Source organism: Epinephelus fuscoguttatus, linkage group LG11 (assembly GCF_011397635.1).
Source record: "Epinephelus fuscoguttatus linkage group LG11, E.fuscoguttatus.final_Chr_v1".
In the NCBI taxonomy this organism is placed as follows: domain Eukaryota; kingdom Metazoa; phylum Chordata; class Actinopteri; order Perciformes; family Serranidae; genus Epinephelus; species Epinephelus fuscoguttatus.
Window position 1 is genome coordinate 13,093,063 of NC_064762.1, and position 23,760 is coordinate 13,116,822.

At 41.7% G+C, this 23,760-nt stretch overlaps 1 protein-coding gene across 4 annotated transcripts in view; it reads left to right on the forward strand.

Annotated features, from left to right (window-relative positions):
- The window catches only part of LOC125897157 (cAMP-specific 3',5'-cyclic phosphodiesterase 7B-like), a 38,518-nt gene extending 15,044 nt beyond the window's left edge, over nucleotides 1-23,474 (forward strand). For 3 of the 4 annotated variants that reach the window (XM_049590252.1, XM_049590253.1, XM_049590251.1), the window contains 11 exons: nucleotides 7,029-7,118; nucleotides 8,676-8,839; nucleotides 8,974-9,037; nucleotides 9,167-9,262; nucleotides 11,809-11,909; nucleotides 13,014-13,145; nucleotides 13,232-13,323; nucleotides 13,833-13,977; nucleotides 15,014-15,110; nucleotides 16,561-16,641; nucleotides 16,740-23,474. In XM_049590252.1, the coding sequence (XP_049446209.1) occupies nucleotides 7,029-7,118; nucleotides 8,676-8,839; nucleotides 8,974-9,037; nucleotides 9,167-9,262; nucleotides 11,809-11,909; nucleotides 13,014-13,145; nucleotides 13,232-13,323; nucleotides 13,833-13,977; nucleotides 15,014-15,110; nucleotides 16,561-16,641; nucleotides 16,740-16,951 (1,274 nt within the window). In that variant the 3' untranslated portion in view covers nucleotides 16,952-23,474. Of the gene's footprint in view, nucleotides 1-7,028; nucleotides 7,119-8,675; nucleotides 8,840-8,973; nucleotides 9,038-9,166; nucleotides 9,263-11,808; nucleotides 11,910-13,013; nucleotides 13,146-13,231; nucleotides 13,324-13,832; nucleotides 13,978-15,013; nucleotides 15,111-15,743; nucleotides 15,820-16,560; nucleotides 16,643-16,739 lie in introns of those variants that run through there. The other variant, XR_007450389.1, reaches the window with a different exon arrangement.
- Nucleotides 23,475-23,760: the final 286 nt, after the last annotated feature.

Here is a 23,760-nt window from a genome sequence, read left to right on the forward strand (position 1 = left end):
CATCAATCAAGCCGAGTCCGTCTGTCTGGAGTGCGACATCGGTGACAAGTCAGTCAACATTGTGGACAGTTTTATGTGAGTTACGTCAGTAGGGAAAGGATGATTCTACCTTAAGGGACAGTACACTCAACATACATATTTTTCCTTTTACCTGTAGTGCTTTTAATTAATCTAGATTGTTTTGGTGTGAGTTGCTGAGTGTTGGAATATCAGCTGTGGAGATGTTGATGTATGATATAATGGAATTAGATGGCACTCAGCTTGTCATGCTCAGAGCACCAAAAATATATTTGAGAAACTCAACAGCAATGTCTCTTTCCAGAAATTATGACCCAGTTACTCAAGATAATCCACAGACCTTGTTGTGAGCATTTTCATGTAGGAACTATTTTGTTTCAATCGAACTACACTTGCCAACTGTATCACTCAGTCGTTTACATGCACGCTGTAGTTGAGCTAAGCTCATAGCTGGGCAGATCAGTCAAGTCTGACTTCTCGTCTTGTCTTAGTATACATGCAGAAGAGAAAATCGAATTTCTGACCAAGTACGTCTGACTCCGCCTCGATAGGTGGCGCTGTGTCCTTTTTAATACAGTGTGTATTGAGCTAGTTCCGGTTCTTGTTCAGAAATCTTTTAAAATAAATCTGCCTTTCGCGTTTTCCTACCATCCATAAACTTGTTCCGACAGCTCCTTTAGCTGTCGGAACATGAATGTAGTTTCCTCGTCTGTCCAGAAGTGTGTCTTCTGCTTCTTGGTTGCCATGGAGTCACTGCATTGCTGCTACGTCAGAACGCCAAGTCCTACTCCAGTCTGACTGAGTGGATACATGCAGCAATAGTTCGATTTTCAGACGAATTATCCAGGTGTGTTGGTCAAGCTACTGATAGTCCAATTTCAGTTGGACTAAGATGTTTACATGCATTTAAAAGTCTGGTTTCCGTCAGACTAAGCCAGTAATTAGTTTTTCTGAAGCTGCACGTTAACGTACTGATTGTGCAGAAGGAAGCGTGTATCTACTGTTAGCTCTCGTAGCATCACTTAGCTAAGTAACGTTATAGTTCAGGAGGTTGCCATCAATGTTGACATCTGGCACTGTCACGAGCCTCCCGTCCATGAGTAGATGCACGCTTCCTTCTGCACAGTGATACATTTGGTGGGTGTAGTTTGGTAGAAAGGAAATAGTCCCTACATGAAACTGCTCACAACAAGGTCTGTGGATTATCCTGAGTAGCCAGGTCATAACTTCCAGAAAGAGACATTGCTGTTGAGTTTTTTAAATGTATTTTTTTGCCACTATAGCAGCACCACTTTAGAATGAAAATACAGACAGTACTTACTCACCCTCATGCCGACAAGAAGTCCAGTGTAGTTTTTTAATCCACAAAACTTGTTCGGGGTATCGGAGGATAACAGCTAGCAGGATTCTTCCATACACTTGAAGTGCATGGAACCCACATCCAAAATCATTTTGAAAATGTAATAAAACTCTGCGAGACTCGAGAACAAGAACGTCTCTGAACGTTCTTCAGTCTCGTGCGAGTTGCCATGTAAACGCAGCACGCCTGCAGGCTAACTGACCACGGTGAGAAATTATGCTATAAAAGTGGAGTAACTTATGTCTTTTCAAGTCAGTTTTGCATGCCGCAGTTTCAGGGCACTTGGATTACGAAGGATGAGCCATTCTGACATTTTTGAAATGCATTAGCAGAGTCTGTATTTTCATTCTAAAGTTTTGTCATTTCCTTTAATGTCAACCGTAATGAAAGGAAATGAGGTGCATTTCATATTTCACAATGATGGTGATGAATAGTGACATGACGTTTTTCATTTTGTACATTCTGATATTGACTCAGTGGTTATTTTTTGCGCAGGGTGGTGTTTTTAGTTTGATCTTAAGAGTTCTGCCTCATCCATTGGCATCATGTTATTGGTAATGTAATATTAGATTGACTCAAGGACTTACGGTGTGAAATGTACAAGTAAATCTTTAACATGCTTTTGAAGAGTTATGATGAAGTGATGATTCATAATGTGGGGAATCACCTGTTTGTAACCACTGACTCATAAGGTGGAAAACAGACAAATGTACGCTCTTCACTGCCTGCGACTTTCCCTGTGCTTTGTGATGACCTCATTCGTTTGATGACTCCCTACAGGGGTGGAGGGCTATCTGCGCAATGTTTGACTTCACTGCATATGACATGTGTTGAGACACTGTGAGATAACTTGTCAGTGGTGATGGTGAGTCATTCTGACATTCTCAAGGATGTGAAGGGCTGAAGAAAAACACCAGTATTTATAGGTACATTTAGGTAGAAAAAGTACCAAGTGTCAGAGTTCAGCATTTTACCCCTAAAGGTAAAACACTTTATTAAATCTCAAAAAACATTTCTGAAAATGTATTAAAAGTTGCCCTTTTTGACATCAGGACATTTCTAATAGCTAAACACTGAGGTAGAGGAGCTGTCTGGATTAAATGACGATATGTAAAGTAAAATAAGTTGAATGTTTATAGTACTGTAGAAGACAATTCACCTGCAGGTTGTATACTTTTTCCTGTCTTTTGTGTTAATGTGAATGGTTCAATAAAAACAAAATTATAATAAACCATTAAAATGGAGCTGAAATGAAAGTCCTTTTTACACAAAGATCCCAAACTACTTCCATGACCAAAACCATAATGCCGCTCCAGTCTGTAATTTTAGACAGCATGCCGTCATTCTGTAAGCCAAAGAGGCGTGACGTGTAACACAACAGCTTCAGCCTCTAGTGTGACAGATAACATGCGTCGGCAGCGCTTTATAAGCAATAATGATGGCATTAACAATCACTTATGTTCCCGTTATATGGCGGCTGATATTGTCGCCTGCTCGGAGGGCAAGGAGCTTCCAGGCGTTATTCTCCCCTAGTTATGGACATTTTTGCTTGCAGTTCTTCTTCTCTGAGTTAGCTGCTAACTGCTATTAGCTGCTTCTAAAATCTCCAGTGTCTTGCACCAGGGGGCGTCTTTTTTTTTTTTTTTTTTTTTTCTGAAATAGTCAGAAGCAATCTATAACAAAATCATATGTTCATGTTACTTAAACTTTATAAATTCCAAATTCTAATTTTGGTATTTTTGTCATATACAGAGTTGCAGTGATGACTGGTTATATGTGTGTTGGTGTTGTCCAAGCCAAGTCTGTCTTTGATCATGTGACGATACTATAAATTATACAGACGCTGTTTTGACACAAAAGCTGGCACTAAGGCTCATCATAATAGCATCACTGTCTTTGACATACCACATTGTCAAAATGTCACACCGGCCCCGTCCTGCAGGTTTATACTTTATATGGGGGCATGGATTTGCCGCTGTTATTACCTCCGCAGCCACTTTAAAGGTGGAATAACTCTGCTCCCCCGTTTCGTGATTGTACCTGATTTACTTTTTTATACACAGCAAGGCAGAATAACAACATTCCCACCTTGTTACAGGCAGTTTAAAACGGGTTAGTCAATTAATCAGCTAGTCGCCAAGCAGCAGATTTACACAGATTTAATCACACATTGGACCTTTAATTTTTTCAGACGAAGAAGAAAAAGAGGAAAATACACTTTGTTAATCCCCAAGGGGAAATTCAATTCTATTTCACTCTGTTGTCATATACACATAGGCCTGAAATACACACACATGCACAAGCAGGACCTATATTCATTAAATGGAGAGCAAGGTGGCTGCCTTGGGCAGGCACCCCAAGCAGTTGGGGGTTCAGTGCCTTGCTCCTTGGCACCTCAGCAGCACCCAACAGGTGAGCTGGCACCTCTCCAGCTACCAGTCTACGCTCCATATTTGGTCTGGACAGGGATTTGAACTGGCAACCATCCAATTCCCATGCCAAGTCCCTATGGACTGAGCTACAGCTGCGAGGATTCCAAAATTTCACTGGTTCCAGCCCCTCGAATGTGACCATTAGCTATGTTTCTTAAATAGAATATCTTTGGTATTTTAGGCTGCTAGTTTGACAGAATAAGACATTTGAATATGTCAGAATGGGCTTTGCCATGGTTCTGTTCTAACTGTTAACTATCTTATGTCAATTTTATGACATTTTTAATGTACCAAACAGCTAAACAGTTTGCCAAAGAATATATGTCTGGTGTTCTTTTGTGTTTAGATAGAAATGTGTGGGATAAGCACAAATAAATCATTAAAAGAGTATACCTTTGTGCAAACACACTGAAAAAGAAAAGCGTGCAGTGTCTCTGTGTGGAAGCACAGTATGTCTCTATGTTCCCAGATAAAGAGGGAACATCACCTGCCACTGTGTGTTTTCAAACTGTTTATATTGGAGTGTTGGCTGCATATGGCAGCGATGTGTCCCACTGTCTCTCTTTCTGCGATGGAAAACAGCCCCAAAGCACCATTTGTGCCGTAAACGCCCACAGATTCACTGAAGCCAAGTAAACATATTCATATCAGCGTCCCATGTGTGAGTGTGTGCCAAGTGTGCAGTCTTGTTTTCTCAGTTGGAATCAGGCATTTAACCTCATTTGCATGTGTGTGTGTGTGTGTGTGTGTGTGTGTGCATGCGTGCGGCGAGTGTTTATCCACGGGTGCATGACGAGACACGTGTGCATTACCGCGTCTTCAAACACCCTTTCCAACTGATTCACGTTTTCATCCTAAGTGACCCATTTCTGCGCCGCACGGAGACAATGACCTATTTACCACACAGAGAGTTAAAGGAAGAGAGGAGAGGGGCGGGGGGGACAAAAGGATGGATCAGCTGGGGAGAGGGGGGGTGTTGTTGTTGAACAGGAAGGAATGAGGGATGATGGTAAGGTTGAGGGGGTAGTAATGGAGAGGAGGATGTGTAGACAGGAGCCAGAGGAAGGAGAGGAATGAAGGATGGAGTGACATATAAAATGGAAGTATGGAGAGATGGCTCGAGTGGAGGAAGGGAGCCAGAGGGTGGTGTGTGTGTGTGTGTGTGTGTGTGTGTGTGTGTTGGAGAGAGGGGTTTTCCAGATGATGTATTTCCGTCTCTCTGCCCACCAGCACGCAGGATAAAAAAGCAAAGAGGCTTTCCCCCTCTTCTCCTTTTCTTGCGCAAACTAGGCCAGCAGGACTCGTCTGCCTCACGTAAACAGGCTGAGTCACTTCCCCCGAGCGGTTTATATTTGTTATAAGATGCATAAATAGAGAATGATGCCACTTTTCCACCGTATGTTTTATGTATAGCTGCCCGGCCTACACAGCACACCAAAACCACGGCACGTTGCCTGCAAACTGCGCTTTGGCAACCCACACTCGCAAAGCTGGCAACCCAAGGAAGTTACCACAGGGACTCCAACCTCATTTACAGGTGCTGTGTAGGTCACAGAGGTGAAGCGAACTGGCAACCTCGGGGACATAATACGCTCCAGTTCCTCACATCACGGTGTGTAAATTATTTAGTATTCCCATAGTTTTTAGTTTGTTCAAGTGAAAATTTCATGTGTGCGCATGTGCGCTGCGACTTGGGACCCAGTTCTGTTGTGTCTTGTTGTCACTGGCCTCGGGGTGTGTGAAATGCACATTTTAAACAGAGGCAGTATTCAAGCACCCTTTGTGCTGCCGTGTTCCCTGGCTGTCTGATAGGTGCTCACGCAGCAAGGATTAAAAACCCAGAATGCTACTTCTGGGACTCTGCAGACATTTTCTGTGGAAAACATTCATACAGTAGACAAAACTGCTTGATATCCGCTTAGGGAGAAAATGTGCTGTCAGTATGTCACAAATACACGGGCACTTCAAACACATGAGGAATACGCATTTCCTTTTTCTTGTTATGTCTTAGAATCAAATAGAAAAGCTTTGTTTAGGCAGGAAAAGTAGACCAGACCTTCTGTTTGGTCCTCGGTTACAGTTTGGTTTGGGTATTCAACTCAGCACTTTTAAGGGTACTCACTAAAGTACGTCGGCACTGTTGAGTAACGATTAATGTTGAGTCCATTGGTGCCAAATGTCGATACCTGAGAGCGTATCTTCGTGTGAAAGCCAGGTTTAGACAAAGTGCCCCAAAGCCAGGAAGCTCTGCAGTGCCCCCTGGTTCAACTTCAAACAGGGGTGTTTGGACAAGACGCCGAAGCACCCCAAAACATAAAAGGTTCTGTGGCTGCTCCTTGGGCAAGCCAAAATCATCACTGCAGCCACTACCGGTTCAAATGTGGGGGGCGGCTGTGGCTCAGAGGTAGAGCTAGTGGTCCACGAATCGGCTCCTCCAGTCTGTCGAAGTGTCCTCGAGCAATATACTGAACCCCAAATTGACTGTGTGACTGTATTGAAAACTGAGAAGCAGGTGGCACCTTGTATGGTAGCCTCGGCCTCCAGTGTGTGAATGGGTGTGTAAATGGGTGAATGTGAGTGGTCGGATGCTTTGGGTAAAGCACTGCGTCACTGTCACCCTATCGAAGGGCGGGACAGATAGTCTACCACAAAGACCACGGCTGCGTTCCAAATCACAGACTATTTCTTTTAACATTTAGTAGGTACTGCAGCTGCTCTTAAAGTTTGTACTGTAAGAGTAGGTATTGCAAGAACAGGATGTATCCACTCAGTCCAGCACTAACTGGCACCATAACAGCTGCACACTGTCGTGAAATCCATTCTCCTCGGGCAAACTAGGACCAGATGCATGATGTCCGGATGATTCAGACATGTCAAAGATCCTCTTGTTTCAGAGAGGCTGCCTTAACAGAGACTCTGAATCTGCGTTTATGAGGCTGATTATGTTGAACATCTTCACCAGGGAACACTTTGCTCCGTTGTCCCGTCATCACTCTGCTGACTGCTCCACTTATCGTTCAGCCATCGACCTTTTTCTAGCTCTGGTCTCTAAACTCACTTCCTCGCTCCGTACTCCTGGAATGTTTGATTCATGGATTTTGCGGGGATGTCTGCCAAAAAAGGCCACGACAGAACATCAGTAATAACACCAGATATTTATATTTTTCATCCATGGTTTTCCTTTTTCTCCCCTCCTCCTCCTCTTTCTCTGTGTGCAGCTGATTGCAGACTGAACACTGGTCATGCTGGTGTGTTGCTGGTCGAGAGACGAGGCTCCTACCCGCTGATTGACCTGCGAATCCTCAAAAGTGAGTCTCCTCAACAACTTAAATACAAGACGATACACATCAGTAGATCATGTTGACAATTGTCAGTCCACTAACACAACTCTCATCTGCTTGTTTTCTTAGCAACAAATTATTTCGTCAACAAAAAACATAATTGTTTTCATTCAGACTTTATACAAACAGCGATTACAGTAAATGTGTAACCTCAAAACCTTGAAACCTTAAGAGACTGCCAGCAATCTTGGCCAACATCGCTCTCTTTAAGAGGCTGCAGCACACTATTTTTCAAGCTAGGGAGTAGAAGGTAGTGGTATCATGTCGAACTAGACAACCCAAGACATCCATTGATAGCACCACTGGATGGAAAGGGGTTAAATAAAGCTCTAGAGTTAAGGCCTTTGCACATTGTATCAATTTTTTTCGGATGTAGTTTTTCAATGTGTCATCCCAAACTGATCTCGATGTGTTTTATTGTTCTATTCATTGTGAAAATTTGCAATACATGCCTTTAGGTCAAACTTAGGCAAGGAAAACTTTACAGGGGGGTCCTTTGACCTCTCATCTCAAGATACATGCAAGTTCTATTCGTACCCATGAGCCTTCCCCTTACACACATGCCCACTTTATGCTAATCACATGCCGTTTTTAGCAGTAAAACATGCAGTGTAAATTAGTTACTTTCACGTATTGTAAAAAGGGTGTATTTGAATCTGGTCTATAATAAGTCTATCTCATTGTAGTGAGACAGGTTTTTGGAGACAGACCTCACTGTTTAAAATGACCTGTAGTGACTGATAAAATAATCACAGCCTCATGAAATTCTACAGCCACAAACTAGAGACCTCAGGCACTCAGAGGATGGATGGCTTTCATAGGTGTATTGGCAATAAGGAGATTTCTCAGCAGTTTGCAGAACAGAGGTGTTTGCTATCCAATCCAATCGCTGACAAATGCAGTTCTTACAGAAAACTCCAGGAGTCAAAGTTTTTGATACCAAATCACGGCATGAATTTTTTCCTGTGGTGTTCCTCGAGATCTTGGTGTCTCTATTTAGTATTTTGGAGACACTTTTGACCCAAATTATTAATTATTGAGTGGTGAAATATGCTTAATTTTAGCATCAAAGCTGTGTAACATATATCATCAACCTAAAAATTGCTATAACAACTGATGAGAGATAATGGAGCATGGGAATGGCCGCCATATTGTTCCATCATAATGTTCTAAGCCCATATACACTCTAGACATTTAAATTTGAATGGGCACCTAAACGAAACACAACATTTATTGCAGATTGATGACTAGAAAAACTTGACACTGAGTGCTTTCAGATGAGGTGTACCACTTCTGAGTGGCGTGTACTGTTGACCTGCTATCTCCCTGTGAAGATCTCGTGTCCCTGGCAAAAACAGACACAATTGTGCTTAGTTGCTGAAGCCAAAAATCTAAATCCAGGCAAAGAGCCACATATAAGTCAGGAAATCTTGAAACTGTTTATTGATGCTTATCTGTCACAGCTGCACCTGTTTTTCATGTACTGTTCATAGTCTTGTTAATGTAAATCACTTGTAATTTCAGCCAGTGCCCAGCAGGGGGAGGTAGAGGCTGGCACCAGGAGAAAGGTGAAGCGTCTGCTGAGTTTTCAGAGATACTGCCACGCTTCCAGGCTGCTCAGAGGGCTGGTGCCCCACACCCCCGGGTCACTGCACCTACTGGACGACGACTACCTGGGACAAGCTGCAGTAAGAGTGCACACACACTTAGAACCCAACAAATCTGAGGTGCAAGTACGCTGTATCTCCGCTCTCCCTGTGTTGTGTATGTGTCAGGTGTGGATCACACATCAGTTCTGAAAACAGTCTGTCTTTCTCTACAGCACATGCTATCAAAAGTCGGCACATGGAACTTTGACATCTTCCTCTTTGATCGTCTTACGAATGGTAAGATGGATTTTTGTGTTACTTAAAAGTTTAACAGATGTTGACCCTCACCGACTATATTCCTTTACATTGTGTTCTGTAAAGTGTTATTTTCAGACTGACTGTACTGAGTGAATTTATGCCCTGTAGGTAACAGTCTGGTGACTCTGATGTGCCATCTCTTCAATGTCTACGGCCTCATTCACCACTTCGAGCTGGACATGGTCAAACTGCACAGGTTTCTTGGTAAGCTGCGAGAAAGTCTCAGTGATTACACCCATCCACCCTCTGCCCCGCTTTGTTCTACATACAGTACAAGCAAGATACAACACAGTACATACGTTAAAATAAAAAGAAAAAGTATTGCTTTTATAAAAGAAAGCAGCATGATAATGGTGACGTGAGAATCATTCAGAGGACAGATAACAGGGTTGCCACAGGTCTGGAAAGTGCTTGAAAGTGCTTGGATTAAGCCCTCTAGAATCTCTAAGTTTGAGCCTCTGCTGGCTGTTTGACTCTCTAAAAAAATTCAACATTGAACAGTGTATTTGTGTCTCTGTGTCAAGGCTAGATCCCAAAGCCATGCACCCCTCCCTCCTGTCAAAAGTAATGTGAATGCTTTTTACCTGTAATTTTACTTCTCCAGCAAATGGCTAAAAAAAGTCCCAAATAATATATATTTGGCAAAATGCAGTGAGTGAAAAAAAGAAGTTAAACTGTTAAACTGATGTATTACCTTCAGCAGTAAGGAAGTAATATCAGTTGTTACTGGGAGGATTTCAGTAATATTACAGTGAGGTGTTTGGACCAAGAGTAATGCCAAACTGTAGATCAGCTGTGCACGAAAACTCCTGGGGAGCCTTTTCAAGAGTAGCCGCTCCACTAGCCATGTTGTGGTGTCCATAAAGCGACTGTCAGCAGCTGAAACCTGCCAGAATCAGGCCCAGCAAATCCAACAGTAATGCTGAACTGTAGATACGGTTTTGAAAAGTGCTTGAAAAGTCCTTGAACTGTGTCATTACAAAAGAGTGGCAACACTGAATGAAATTTTTACATCAGATTTCTCAAAGAGTCTGGAAAGACTCCTGCAAATGGTCTGGAGTACTGGTGTATTTACACATAGCATTTGTCATGACTACATAGCAAGCATTTCCTCTGTAAAAGCACACCCGGCGGCCTGTTTTGCCGGGGCAGAACGCTCCAGAAAGCTGAGAAGGGTTTAACTTTTCAGGAAAGTCCAGACTGACGTCAGCTCTTTCTTTTGTCTGCCAGTCAGTCTTTACAAAAGACGCACAGGGTTTATTTCCTCACCATGAAAACCATATGTGGATAGAGTGACGCTGTAAGGGCATATTAATCCAGTATCCATGGTAGTAGTAATTTATTTCAGTCCCTATTAACAATTTACCAAAAACAGTTAAAAGGAATGAATAACAAAAAGACGTTGAATTAAAAAGGAAAAAACAACAACAATAAAGAACACTGACTGCAAAGGTGTAGACTGGAACTTCAGTGTATGTTAAGTGTTGCTATCAGATACAACTTAGCAACAATGGGATGTGTGTTACTATGGAAACAAATTGCGCAGTAAGCATTATTTTGTCCTTTGTTCTGGGTTTTTTCCACACAAAATGCAAGATATAAAGACAAACTATAGTGACCTCCAGTCGTCATTGGACACCAGAAAATGAGAGCTAATACAAGTATTTTAGTCTTTTAAATCATCAGTTGATTAGAAATCACGTATCATCACCTAGTGTCTAGTTCGTTCCTGTGTCATACGATCATTACATTGAAAATAAAAATCAATTCTTATTGCTTATAATCCTGGAAACCGCTGCTACTCTGTTTTCCTACTGTACTGTGTCAGGTGATTTGTTCACTGAGCTGCTGCAGCTGCTGGTCAAAATCATAGACTGTATGTAAAGATGGACGACATGACAGCTCCTCAAAAATGAAGCTAAAACATCTCGTTCAGCCCCGACAGCTTACCCCAGTATAGCTCATAAACCCTGCCCCCCTCCATGAAAGTGGATGGGACATGAACCAAACTTAAAGATGAAAGTACTCGACGAATACATTTTTCCCAAAGATGGTTTCTGTCATTTTAGGTAGTTCTTATCACGCAGATGTATGTTCAAATGCTCGTTTTACTTTTAAGTTTGGTTTTAATTCGTTTTTTGATGCTATGAAAAGGGGGTTTGAGGTCATGATTGACAGCTGTGTGTGCGGGAATATCGCTGCTTCATCATCTGATGGCTACAGCGCAGACTCTGGCTCAAAATGACACCACCAGCACAAGAAGTCAGCATCTGTATCTGAGATATTTTGGCTTCATTTTTTGACAGTGGGAGGAAGTGGAGACACTTCGTCCATCTTTATATACAGTAATATTGTCAGAAATATGGATTCATCAACGCATGTCGATTCTGAATATTTGAAACGGTTTCAATGCTAATTTTCTGTAGCATCGATACACCAGTACCAGATGTGCTCTCTCTTATTGTTCCGGTTTACTACAGTCATTCTGCTGTTCTCTGCTACTAACCAAGAAAAGAAAAGTCGTAAAAATTCAGTGTAAATTCTGTGTTCACATGCCCCAGGGAATCAAAACGCCAAGCTAAAATCTCTCTAAATTGAATTACACTTCTTACACACTCTGCTCTGCTAATCAAATTAAAGCATTTACATGACAGTCTCAGCATTGTTGCCAACATTACGTTAAAATCCGATTAAACATGTGAAAGTTGAAATGATTTAATGGCGTCTAACCTTGTGTCCTGTCCTGCCAGGCATGGTGCAAGAGGACTACCACTCCCAGAATCCCTATCACAATGCTGTTCATGCTGCTGATGTCACCCAGGCCATGTACTGCTACCTGAAGGAGCCCAAGGTAATGAATAATACTGTACACACACACACACACACACAGCAAGGCTTCACCCAGCCTGAGCTTCTCCTTGACATATTCTATTAGCTTCTCTTCTGAGGGATAATACTGGCTCACTTGGACTCGACAACACATCCATCCGCCTGGAGAAATCCCAGAAGCCCTCTGACCAGATTAAGTGTCTCTGCATCTTTTCCCTTATACAGTAATTGCTTTTGTGTCCTTCGTTGCTCCGTAAAGCACTTTGTGATGCACCTATTTTGTTAAAAGCACTTACATAAATAAATTGGATTCAGCCGCACACGCTGCCGTGCACTAGATAACAAGCGCACATTCACAGTTTAAGATGGCAAGCCTGCTGCTCGTCTGATCAATATGCCATTTTGTCCTTTACTAACCATTAAGCATTTACCCCCACCCTGTGACCTATGTGAATTAAAATCCATAATGTTGAGTGCACGTTTTAAATGATTCAATTTAATTTAATTTTATATGTAAATCTGCTTATTTTACCTTTTTATTTTGTACTTGGTATTTAAAAAAATTCCAGAGTGTGTCCTCTACTAAACTTAAATTACAAAGTGAATTTTTGTTTTCCAAACAGGAGGGTAAAATACAAATGTAAACGATGTTCTGAAATAACTTTTAATTTCATCGAACCCATTGGCATTACCTCCGCCGCCCACTAGATGGCAATCTGAGGCTCAGCAGTAGGCGACAGGCAGCTGGTTTGGAACAGCTGCTCCAGAGCAAATAGCCAAGATCCTCATGATGCAAAAAACCCCCTTATGATCTTTATGATAGGGTTCAAGTCTTGCGCCATTCACCAATATCGATGTAAAAACCCTTTAACACCTTTGCAGCGTGTTGCAGAGGGGCCACAACAGTGACAATAATCACCGTCCTTATACCTATTGGCTTCATCCGTCTTTGTATCAATCATCACCAAGAAACTGGCATAGTGACGATCCTGCGGATACCTGTCAGGATAACACTGCAAATTAACCTCTTGATAGCACCTCTCCTGATTTCTGCAGGAGTCAAGAATCAAGTGTCTCTCCTACATAATGAACAACCATTGCCCTGTCAACCCTTCGTGTGTTGTAGCTGGCAGAGCAGCTGAGTCCTCTGGACGTGTTCCTTGGTCTCATGGCAGCAGCCGCCCACGACGTGGACCATCCCGGAGTCAACCAGCCCTTCCTCATCAAGACCAGACACCACCTGGCCTCCCTCTACCAGGTACACACGGGTCAGAGTGAAGGTTAAAATGTGCAGCAGGTTTAGTGTCCAGCCTGTAATGAAGTCTGTTTGAAACACATTTACAGAACACGTCTGTGCTGGAGAGTCACCACTGGAGGTCCACTGTGGGCATGCTGCGAGAGTCAGGACTGCTGTCACACCTGCCGGCTGACATGTCGTAAGAACTTTTACAGAACCACTTAATATGAACAAATATATTTTAAGGATGCCTGACTCCTTCGCTCAGTGGAGAACTGTGACCAAGATACGAACATGTGTGTCAGTGCTCTGTAGTGGGCAAACTATGTTATGATGGCACTCTTTTTGACTTACTGCAAACATCTTTGGGATTTATGTCCTGCCATTTCTAGTAACACATCAGGGAACATGGATATGAGCCTCCAGGAATTCAAAGACACAGCTCCTGCAAGGAATTTAGACACAGTCACATACATACACCAATAGAAATCAGCCTGTTTGATCTGGTTAAATAATTCGGAGACATTTGGCATCATAATCTTTCATCTGCCAGACTCTGCTGGCTCAGAGAGTATTCAGTGTACAAAGTACAGCTAGTACATGTACTCATGAGTATATTAAAAATGTAGCTGCAGGTAGATTCAAAATCAGCACAGGTGTTGGTGGTTTTGATATTGTGGCTTAGTGGCGCCCTCTTCTACTCTGCAGGCAGGACATGGAACAGCAGCTGGGCTCTCTCATCCTGGCGACAGACATCAGCCGGCAGAATGAGTTCCTGTCGACCTTCAGAGAACATCTGGACAACCAGGACCTGGACCTTCAGCTGGCTTCACACAGGCACTTTATACTGCAGGTATGATATTAATAATAACTTTATTTGTAGAGTGCTTTTCAAGCCAAAGTACAAAATGTTTTTCCAAGATGAAGAAAACACAAAACAAAAGACATGAAGGACTTTATTATTGTCTCATTTGAGGACACTGGCAATGTTTATTTTTTTATACTTATCAGGTTGTACTGATCCCAAATACCTAGGAGAAATTAAAAATGCACACAAAACAAAAGTTCAGGTCTCAGGAGGATATATATGTAAACACATACATGTATGTACCTATGCATACATCTCCATATATCTGCAAATACATATACACACACATGCACACACACAGTAACTCAATGGGAGGAAGAAATATTACACTAATATAAGTCCACCAGTTGTCAGGAAAAGCCATTATACAGCAGTACTTTTTGAGACGAGCTTTAAACGTGTGAACAGAGTCAGCTGCTCTGATGCTCAGTGGGAGGTTGTAGGAGCCAGAACTGAAAGGGCTTTGTTTTTAACCTGGACCCTGGAACAGTTAGAAAACCCAAACTAGCAGACCTGAGTCCTCACACCGGACGGTACGGTGTAAGGAGCTCAGGTATATACCCTGGTGCCAGTTCATTCAGAGCCTTGTACGTAATTAAATGTATTTAAAATGGATTCTAAAAGAGACTGGAAGCCAAAATAGGTGTGATGTGTGAGGATCGTTTTGTTTTGGTCATGTAGTGAAGCTGCTGAATTTTGGACAATTTGGCGTAGTTGCATAGCTTGGTTGTTCCGGCAGATGAACAAGGCATTACAGTAATCAAAGGAGGAGGATATGAGAGCATGTGTATTTTTTTTTTTATTACTGAAGGACAGAAGAGATCTAGTTTTGGAGATGTTCCTGAGTTGATTAAAAACAGAACTGGACTACTTTCTTTACATGGTACTACAGATCTTTTGTAGCTGACTTTACGTTAGGAGCGAGAGGGGCCTAAGAGTGAATTTCCAATATCCATGCATGTTTCACCAAAATGTTTAACGACACTCCATTTATACAGCTTCTCTTTCTCTTTGCCTTCAGATTGCTCTGAAGTGTGCAGACGTCTGTAATCCATGTCGGGTTTGGGAGCTGAGCAGACAGTGGAGTGAGAGGGTGTGTGAGGAGTTCTACAGACAGGGTGAGTACAGTGTGATTTTAAACAATACAAAAAGAATGTATACTTGTTTTCTAATGAAAGGGGGGCTACATGTAGCACCTGTATGCCGTAGGGGTTACAATTAACATGTATTTTATAACAGTGGAAGTGACTTATAGTCTTAAGACCACATTTCCCACAAACGTCTTTGCTTCATATCAAAAGATGATTTAAAGAAACTTACTGGGCAACTCAAGATGGTTGTATGATCGCTGAGTTGGTCATATGAGGGGTAGAAATACTGTCAGCAACATAGCAATATATCTGGGGCTGTACCAAAGCTTCTTTTGAGGTTTTTGAAGGAAGCTTTGTCACTGTATTTTATGACGTCTTCAGTCTAAAACTTGAAAAACTCCGTGAACAAAATCCTCAATTATGAATAAAGTGATTCATAATTTCATAAATGAGTCTTTTGTTAAATAAATCTAAAAAATTGATTTATGGTGCTACTAGACCACGATGTCACTCTATCCCGCTCAGGATAGCCTGATGCCAGTGGATCTACTGCTAGCATAACTCGGCTTGTCATTAGCACATGAGCTAACTAGCCAGTGGGGACGGCAGTTTATATCACTGCTGTTTTGTGTTATTATCGCCACCAACATCACCAACCAGGAGGAAACCACGGCTAACTTACCTGCTTACCAGAGGTTGCTCCATCGCAGCAGGCCCAGTGTTTAGGCCTGTGCCGGTAAGTCTCACTCCCAGTAGATCCTCCTGTGTTTAACACTACAAGTTTACTTTCACTGTTGGCTCCTGTTTTGAAGACCTTGCGGATAAGTCTCGCCCTGTCTGCAACTGTAAAGGAACAGTGTGTAAGATCTAGGGGGGTTTGGTGGCATCTAGCGGTGCTGAAACTTTTATTGGTTAGATTTCTTTCATTGTTCAGTGTTTAGGAGGTTTTTACTGTGAGCCGAATCATCTGCAAGTGATGCAGGTGATTATGCACTGAAGAAAACATAATTATTATATTTAATTTCTGCCAGTATATCCCCCTACATCCTGCACAGTGCAAAAGCTGCACAGCATTCAAATGTTGTCAACATTCAGAATCAAGTTTCAGAGCTTGAAACTAGTCGGTACAGCCTGAAATCTATTCATGAAATTTAGGGTTAATGTCCTTGAAAACAGACTTTAGCAGATGTTTGGCATCCATGTTTGTGTGGTTTTTAAACACCTCCGTATTATTAAGCACCAAGAAGGATACACCAAAAAAACTGGAGCTTTCAAGTCGTTATTAAGAGATGTTTTATGTCCACAGTAATTGTAGTAATACCAGAAAATGCAGCTTAAAAAATGCTTGTGCTCCCTACATTTTGTGGCATTCATCAAAGGGTTAAGATATATAATCATGAGTATTTTATGTTTATCTGCATCCTATTTTGTTATTGATGTGGATACTGTGTTCTGAATTTTGGCTGTAACCTGACAGGTGACCTGGAGAGAAAGTTTGACTTGGAGATCAGTCCTCTGTGTAACCAGCAGGCTGACTCCGTCCCAGCCATTCAGATAGGTGAGTACCAGAGTGCATATTATACTGTATACTGTATCATCACCAAGATGCTCCTCAGCTCACTGGGAGATGACCCACCTTTGTTGTGTGTCGCTCAGGGTTCATCTCCTACATCGTGGAGCCTCTGTTCGAAGAGTGGCACCGCTTCACCGAGCCCAGCCCGCTCAGCCAGACCATGATTGGTCACCTGCACAAGAACAAGGCACGCTGGAGCCGCCTACGATACGCACGCACACCCTCAGACACGCAAACACACCCCGACGCCGAGGAGCCCGAAGGGGGAGGAAGAGAGGGGGAAGACATCCCTTAATCTCGCTCTTGTCTCTCAAGGCATTTGATCTTCCTTTGTAAACGGAGGAGAGGAGTGTTAATCCACCTCCTTGTTTGTCCTCCAGCAGATTTTCTCCCACTGCTGGTTGTTCACAGGCTCTGAAAGCGGGAGCACTGGATGGGAGGAGAAATGGCTCCCTCTGCTGGAGCGGAAGATTGTAGCCCTGCAGGGTGGAAATAAAAGAAGACGGAGAGATATTCATGGTAAAGCTTATGATGGATAATCTTAGTAAATATATGCCAATTGGACAAAGTCATGCCTTGCTCTTTAACCCAGTGATACCTGCTTCAAAGTGTCTGAGGAAAGCAGGGATTAAAAGGTTACAGCTGACGGCAGTAGAGGGATCAGTGAAGAGACATGCTGTGTTTGCACAATGCTGCTAGAACAATAAAGAAGCCAAATTCTATACAGCTGGACTGTGCCGGGAAGATATATGAAAAGGTATATGAAAGAAATGAATATATCCACTATACTATGCTTTTTAAACTTTTAGACTGTATTAAGCTCTTTTCACTTTTCTTCTTTTTGTACAGCTTGCACTTCTCTTGGATGCTCTTTCGTACAAGTGTCTCACTTGTCTACTTTTCACTGAAGTGCGTTTTTAACTCACTAAGTTGGTTATGTCACGGTACTGTAAACTGTACGATGTATTCTGTTTTAACTGTGTAACCTGTTTGACTGACTGACCGATACCATTATTGACTGACACAAAGAGTTGCTTTTACGCTGATATCACCTGTCAGCTGGATGTTTTCAGACTCATGGAGAACACAAACCGGGGCCATGTTTTTTTAAAGTGTTTGTGTTCATGTAATGATATAGAAGAGTATAATCTGTACATACTGTGACGTACGACCTCAGCACTTCACATGCCAAAATCTCAGCAATGTACAAACCTTTTTACTGGGTATGGATATTGGGAAATACAACCCTCACACTGCTATTACCTTTGTAACAACTTACCGGGTGCATTTATTTATCTGGAAACCTCACTTTACGAGCTCATATACAACAAAGCCTTAACAGCAACCTGGTCTGTCTGTGAAACACGTTTTTTAACGGTGTTGTGACATTTTCTGGACAAGCTTTCCTACAGTCTCTGCCTGTTTTTTCTTCAGCCATACCAGCATACTGAAACACACACTGGTAGGACTGTAGCAACTTGCTTCCTGTTCGATCTTTCACCCAGTGTCAGGGTCAGGTTGGGTCGTACGCCCACTGAGCAATGCCAAGGTGCAAATGTACTGTTCTGATACGTCGACTCACTCCTCTGTTACCTCTCTGAAGCTTTTGTATTACTTTGTTTTTACACTTGCTGCAGGCACTGTGTGCACTGCATCTTATGTCACACACTTGGGCCAGTTAGTAATTCCAGATACCTCTACTTTCAATACTCAATCCCCGTGACCCCATAATGCAAAATTACCACAGTAACTTTGGTGTTTTTCAACCTGGACCCTATTTTCCTGTGTTTTTGTGTCTAAGTGACTAATGGGAACAACAGTTTTTCAAATTGGTCCAGTATTGAGTGAGACTGCTGCCAGGCTGCAATGTAACGACTCAGGGCGCTGTCAGTAAAGAGCTTGTTTTTGCCACTGACAGGCTCAGATTGTCATAAGTGTCTGACAATGATATGGAAAGGATCCCTACAGAGATAGACCTTTTGTTTAAGCAGAGACCGCCCTGAAATCGCCATCGCCAAACCCACCAGACTCCATTTAAATAAACAGTAATTTTATCGTGTATAAAGTCAGCATATTTGCACGTCTAACTGGGTGAATTACGGGTTTATTTCAACCAAACCAGAGTTGGTGATTGTTGGCACAGTCGAAAGACGAACCAAGGTGGTTTTTGTGAGCTTTATTTTGTTTCTGTCATTTTCAAATGAAGTGTGTTTTATGATGATTATAATCACTTTTTGTTTCAATGGAGTCTGGTTGGTTTGTCAATAGTGATGTTGGGGCTGGTTAAATTAAAAAAGCTCTTTCTCTGTAGGGATCCTTACCATAATGTTGTCAGACACTTAGTAACAATTTGAGCCTGTCAGTGGCAAAAACAAGCACTTGTAGTGGACATAAATCATCCATCCATCCATCCATTTTCTGCCGCTTATTCAAGGCTGGGTCGCAGGGGCAGCAGGTAGCAGGTAGCATTTCACAGCTGATGCCTGCATCGCTGCCGCTCAAGACTGGACTGGAGTTACCCTTAAAGTCATGACACAGTATGCGAATAGTACAAAATGTATCAATTGGAATAAAAAAGCAGTTAATTTTAATTCATGTAGGCTACTAAATGGTTCATTTGTATTTGAATTTTTATTTATATAGTAAAAACAAACAATACTTAAGGTCTATGCGTCAATACTATCTTGAAACCCAAAATATCCCGATATAATGCTGTATCAGTTTTTCTTTTGTCTCCCGCCCTTATCCTGACGAAAGTATTACAACAATTAAGAAAACTGTATACCATCATTCATTGTACATGAAAAATAGGTACAATTCATCATCTACAATCGTATTTATAAATCTATAATCTCAGTGGTGAAACTGAACCATATGGGGTTGATCTAAGCTAAAACAAAGTATACAAAGACTTTGTAAATACTAGTTGGTCCAAGTGTAAGATGTACTGATGTAAAACATTTTTTTTACCTCTCCACTCTGTACATGTGTAGATAAAGTCATGTTTAAGATTCCTGTCTGGCATGGTCAAGGCTGTGTACTGTACACGGTGCTAACAGAGGCCCAGGCCCCACGTCTTCCCTGAGAGCTTTACGATTCGAAGAACACAGTATATTCAACATAGATTGTATTCTATAAGATTATCACAGATATATTGACAAACTATGTTCGTAAAAAGTGTAAAAACGATGATATAACAATGAATTTCTTCAAGAGTTTTTAAGCCTTTTATACGAGGTACAGTGCAATAAAGTGAAGTCACTGGCCAAGTTGTAAGAAAGTGGCCATATTCATGTTTATCTATAGTTCTGGTAATTAATAAGTACATCTTTAATGTCTTTACTGTAGCACTGCATTGGCTTTGCTGAAACTCCCACTGTATGTACGCTGCTGTATTGTCTAAAGTTCACACTGTTTCACTGTTGTTGACGCCTCTGCTGTGACGGGGAATCACAGACTGTCTCACAGGACTTGCGTAGCAGCGGTTACTGAGAACGAACTTAGAACGTCACTACCTAAAACGGCAGTATTTTATAATTTGTGAGTCACATTGCTGCCGTAGTTTAGACATACTGTGGTCGAGACAGGAGGCCTCAGGCTGCCTTGTGTTACTATACCTCTTAGAATCAGCACTGATACAGGGTCTCTGAGCCGCACAGGGTTCACTTACAAGTACAAATATGTAGAACTGAATGTGTTTAGTAAAGGTTTTTATGCCAGAATGACTATTATAACAGATTAATAATTAAAAAGAAGTTAGTCTCATGAAAGTGTTTAATTTCGTGGGGTGGTAAAAATCATTTCTTTATGTCCACCTGGTATTGTATCTATACACTAATCAGTCAAAACATTAAAACCCCTGACAGGTGAAGTGAACAATATTGATCATTTTGTTACAATGAAATGTTCTGCTGGAAAACCTTTGGTCCTGGTGTATATCTGGATGCTACTTGATGCACTCAACTCACCCAAACACTGTTGCAGACCAAGAAAACCCCCTCACTGCAAAAACTGCTCAGGACTGACCTAAGGAACGTCATAAAGAGTCCAAGGCATCAACCTGGCCTCCAAGTTCCCCAGATCCCAATCTGATTGAGTATTCGTGGGACATGCCAATACCCCAGATGTACCCCCATCCACAGTGGGGCCTCTACAGATTAGACATATCTCTGACATGTCAAAGTACGGACACAGGAAGTCTAGGGATGCCCCGTTGTGTCTGGCACCAAGGTCTTCACGGCAGATCCTTTGAGTCCTGTGTGTTGCGAGGTGACGTACCAGCATACCCCAAGGATGTTTGATCAGATTTGGATCTGGGGAATTTGGAGGCCAGGTCAAGACCTTAAGCTCTTTGTCATGTTCCTTGGATCATTCCTGAGCAGTTTTTGTGGGGTGGTATGACACATTGTCCTGCTAGGAGGGCGCTACTGCCATTGGGGAATGATGTTGCCATGTGGGGGCTTACTTGGTCCACAGTGGGTGGCATCCACATGAATGCTAGGACCCCAAGTTTCCCAGTAGAACATTGCACTGTAACAAGATGATCAATGTTATTTACTTCACCGCTCAGTGGTTTTAATTTTTCGGCTGATCAGTGTACAGTACAGTAGCTGTTGTTATGAGATGGGACGCAAAAAACTAACAAAATTTACAAGAGCTATTAACATGTCTGTAAACTGAACATTTTATGCATGTGCGTTGAAGCACTGTAACCACTGTGTTCAGCTAACTATTTCTGTGGTGCATTTACACCCCAGATTTAACTGTATTGTTCATTGGTATATCCTTTGTATCAACATATAGTATAGTCATTTGCCAGAGCAGATGGTTTGAATGATTGTCATCCCAGTGCCCAACACTCAAGTAAGTTGAAAATATCTTTTTTTTGGAGGGCCGAAGTGGGTTCAAGTCTAATGCCACTGATAACTGCAGTTTTTTTCTGTATTTTGTTAAGTTGATTTACCGTGATCGACACAGAGGCTGATGCGCTGCGTTTAAAAATGAGCATGCCCACTATGGGAAAAACAATCTCACCACAAGGTCCATTTAGTTGTGACTCTGGAGCTTTCAATCACATTACATTGTTTTGAGGATCCCAGAAAGATGTTCAAATTTCTCTGAATACTTAAAGAACTTCTTGTCAGTGTTTCTTTAAAAGCTCAAAGGTCATTCTTGACCAACAGTTGAGAAATATCTGTCACCACAAGGTCCATTTAGTAGCTGTTTTTTAGAGCTTCCAATCATACGGCATCGTTCATCAGCACGTTTATTCTGCCCAGCCGTCTTCGAATTGTAGGTGTTCAGATTTTCATTCTGTCTGAGCACAGACAACTACAGTACATGCTAACTACCTGAAAGGCACAGTTCACACCAAAATCAAAAGTACATATTTTTCCTGTTACCTGTAGTGCTATTAATAAGTGTAGACTGTTTTGGTGTGAGTTGCAGAGTGTTGGAGATATTGGCCATAGAGATGTCTGCCTTCTCCCCAATATAATAGAACTAGATGGCACTCAGCTTGTGGTGCTCAAAGCACCCAAATAAATACATTGGGAAGACTTGACAGCAACGTCTATTTCCAGAAATCATGACCATGTATTTAAGATAATCCACAGACCTTGTTGTGAGCAGTTTCATGTAGGAACTACTTTCTTTTTTACCGAACTACACCCTCCAATGGTATCACCGCGCAGAAGGAAGTGTGCATCTACTCATGGACAAGAGCGGGACGTAACATTAACTAGGTCCGTGGTCCAAGGAAAGTGAGAAACAGATGCACATTTAGTGTATGTTTAGTGATACGATTGGTGGATGTAGTTTGAATGAATGAATGACTTTATTTCAAACCAAAAACATAATAAAAAAACAAGACAAAGATAACAGCTTCTGAAAAGCAGTAGGTCGAAGTAACTTAAGTCGCTACCTCTTTCTTACATTTTTTTAATTCGTACATTATTTCAACAAATTCCTGAATTTATTTGCAACTAATAAACAACTATCCCCAGTCTATTACCACCCAGTTAAATAAATAAGTAACAAACACAGTTTATTTGCAGTCCAAGTACCACCCAGTGTTACAAAATAAATATGCACTTCCCTAACAAAACTTTTCCTTGTCTATATATCTGCCAAAAATATTATTTTGGTATAGGTTTTTAAATTGATTTATATTTGTGCTTTGTATCAACTCAAATTTGACCAGATCTAAAAATTTCAATGCACGTGACTTTAAAAACAGTGCATTCATGCGTTCCCTGCGGTCTGTGGATTATCTTGAGTAACCGGGTCATGATTTCTGGAAAGAGACATTGCTGTTGAGTTATTTAAATGTATTTTTTGGCACTTTGAGCACCACAAGCTGAGTGCCATCTAGTTCCATTATACTGGAGAGAAGGCAGACATCTCTACGGCTGATATCTCCAACACTCTGCAACTCACACCAAAACACTCTGGACTGATAAATGGCGCCAAAAATAAGAGGAAAAATATGTCGATTTGATTCTGGGGTGAACTGTCCCTTTAAGGAAAAATGTCTTAAGGTAATCTTCTGCTTAATAATTACCAGATAATGTTTGAATGAAATTTTTCAAATGAAGCCTATGATGTCGAAAACTTAATACTCGTACTGGTGAGTTATTAGAGATGTTTGCCATCTGACTTTTTGACTGTATATTTCTGTTCTGACAACCAACCTCTGAGCACTGTGAACAATGAAATAAATGTTTTTCAATTGACATCCAATGTGTCAGACACTGCATGTACTGTATGTTTGTGTGTGTTGAAACTCTCCAAATCTCCAAAGAAAATGTTTGACCACTAGAGGGCAATAAAATCATTCCAGTGTCCCTGTGCAGGAGACGACGTGCTCCTCATGGTAGGGGGGCACATTATGGGTGTCTCTCCCTGCTGCTTTGTTTACAGTATAAATACAATAGTCAACTTGTGAATCAACACGATGATTTCTGTGATGCGAGTGTCGCTGGGGGCCATGAGCTCATATGCAAACAGAGAGCCTTTAAAGAAAGAAGAAAGACAGGCTGAAATCAAACAGCATGAAGTTGTGCTTGGTTGTAGTTTGCAGGACAAACAAAAAGAGAACACGAA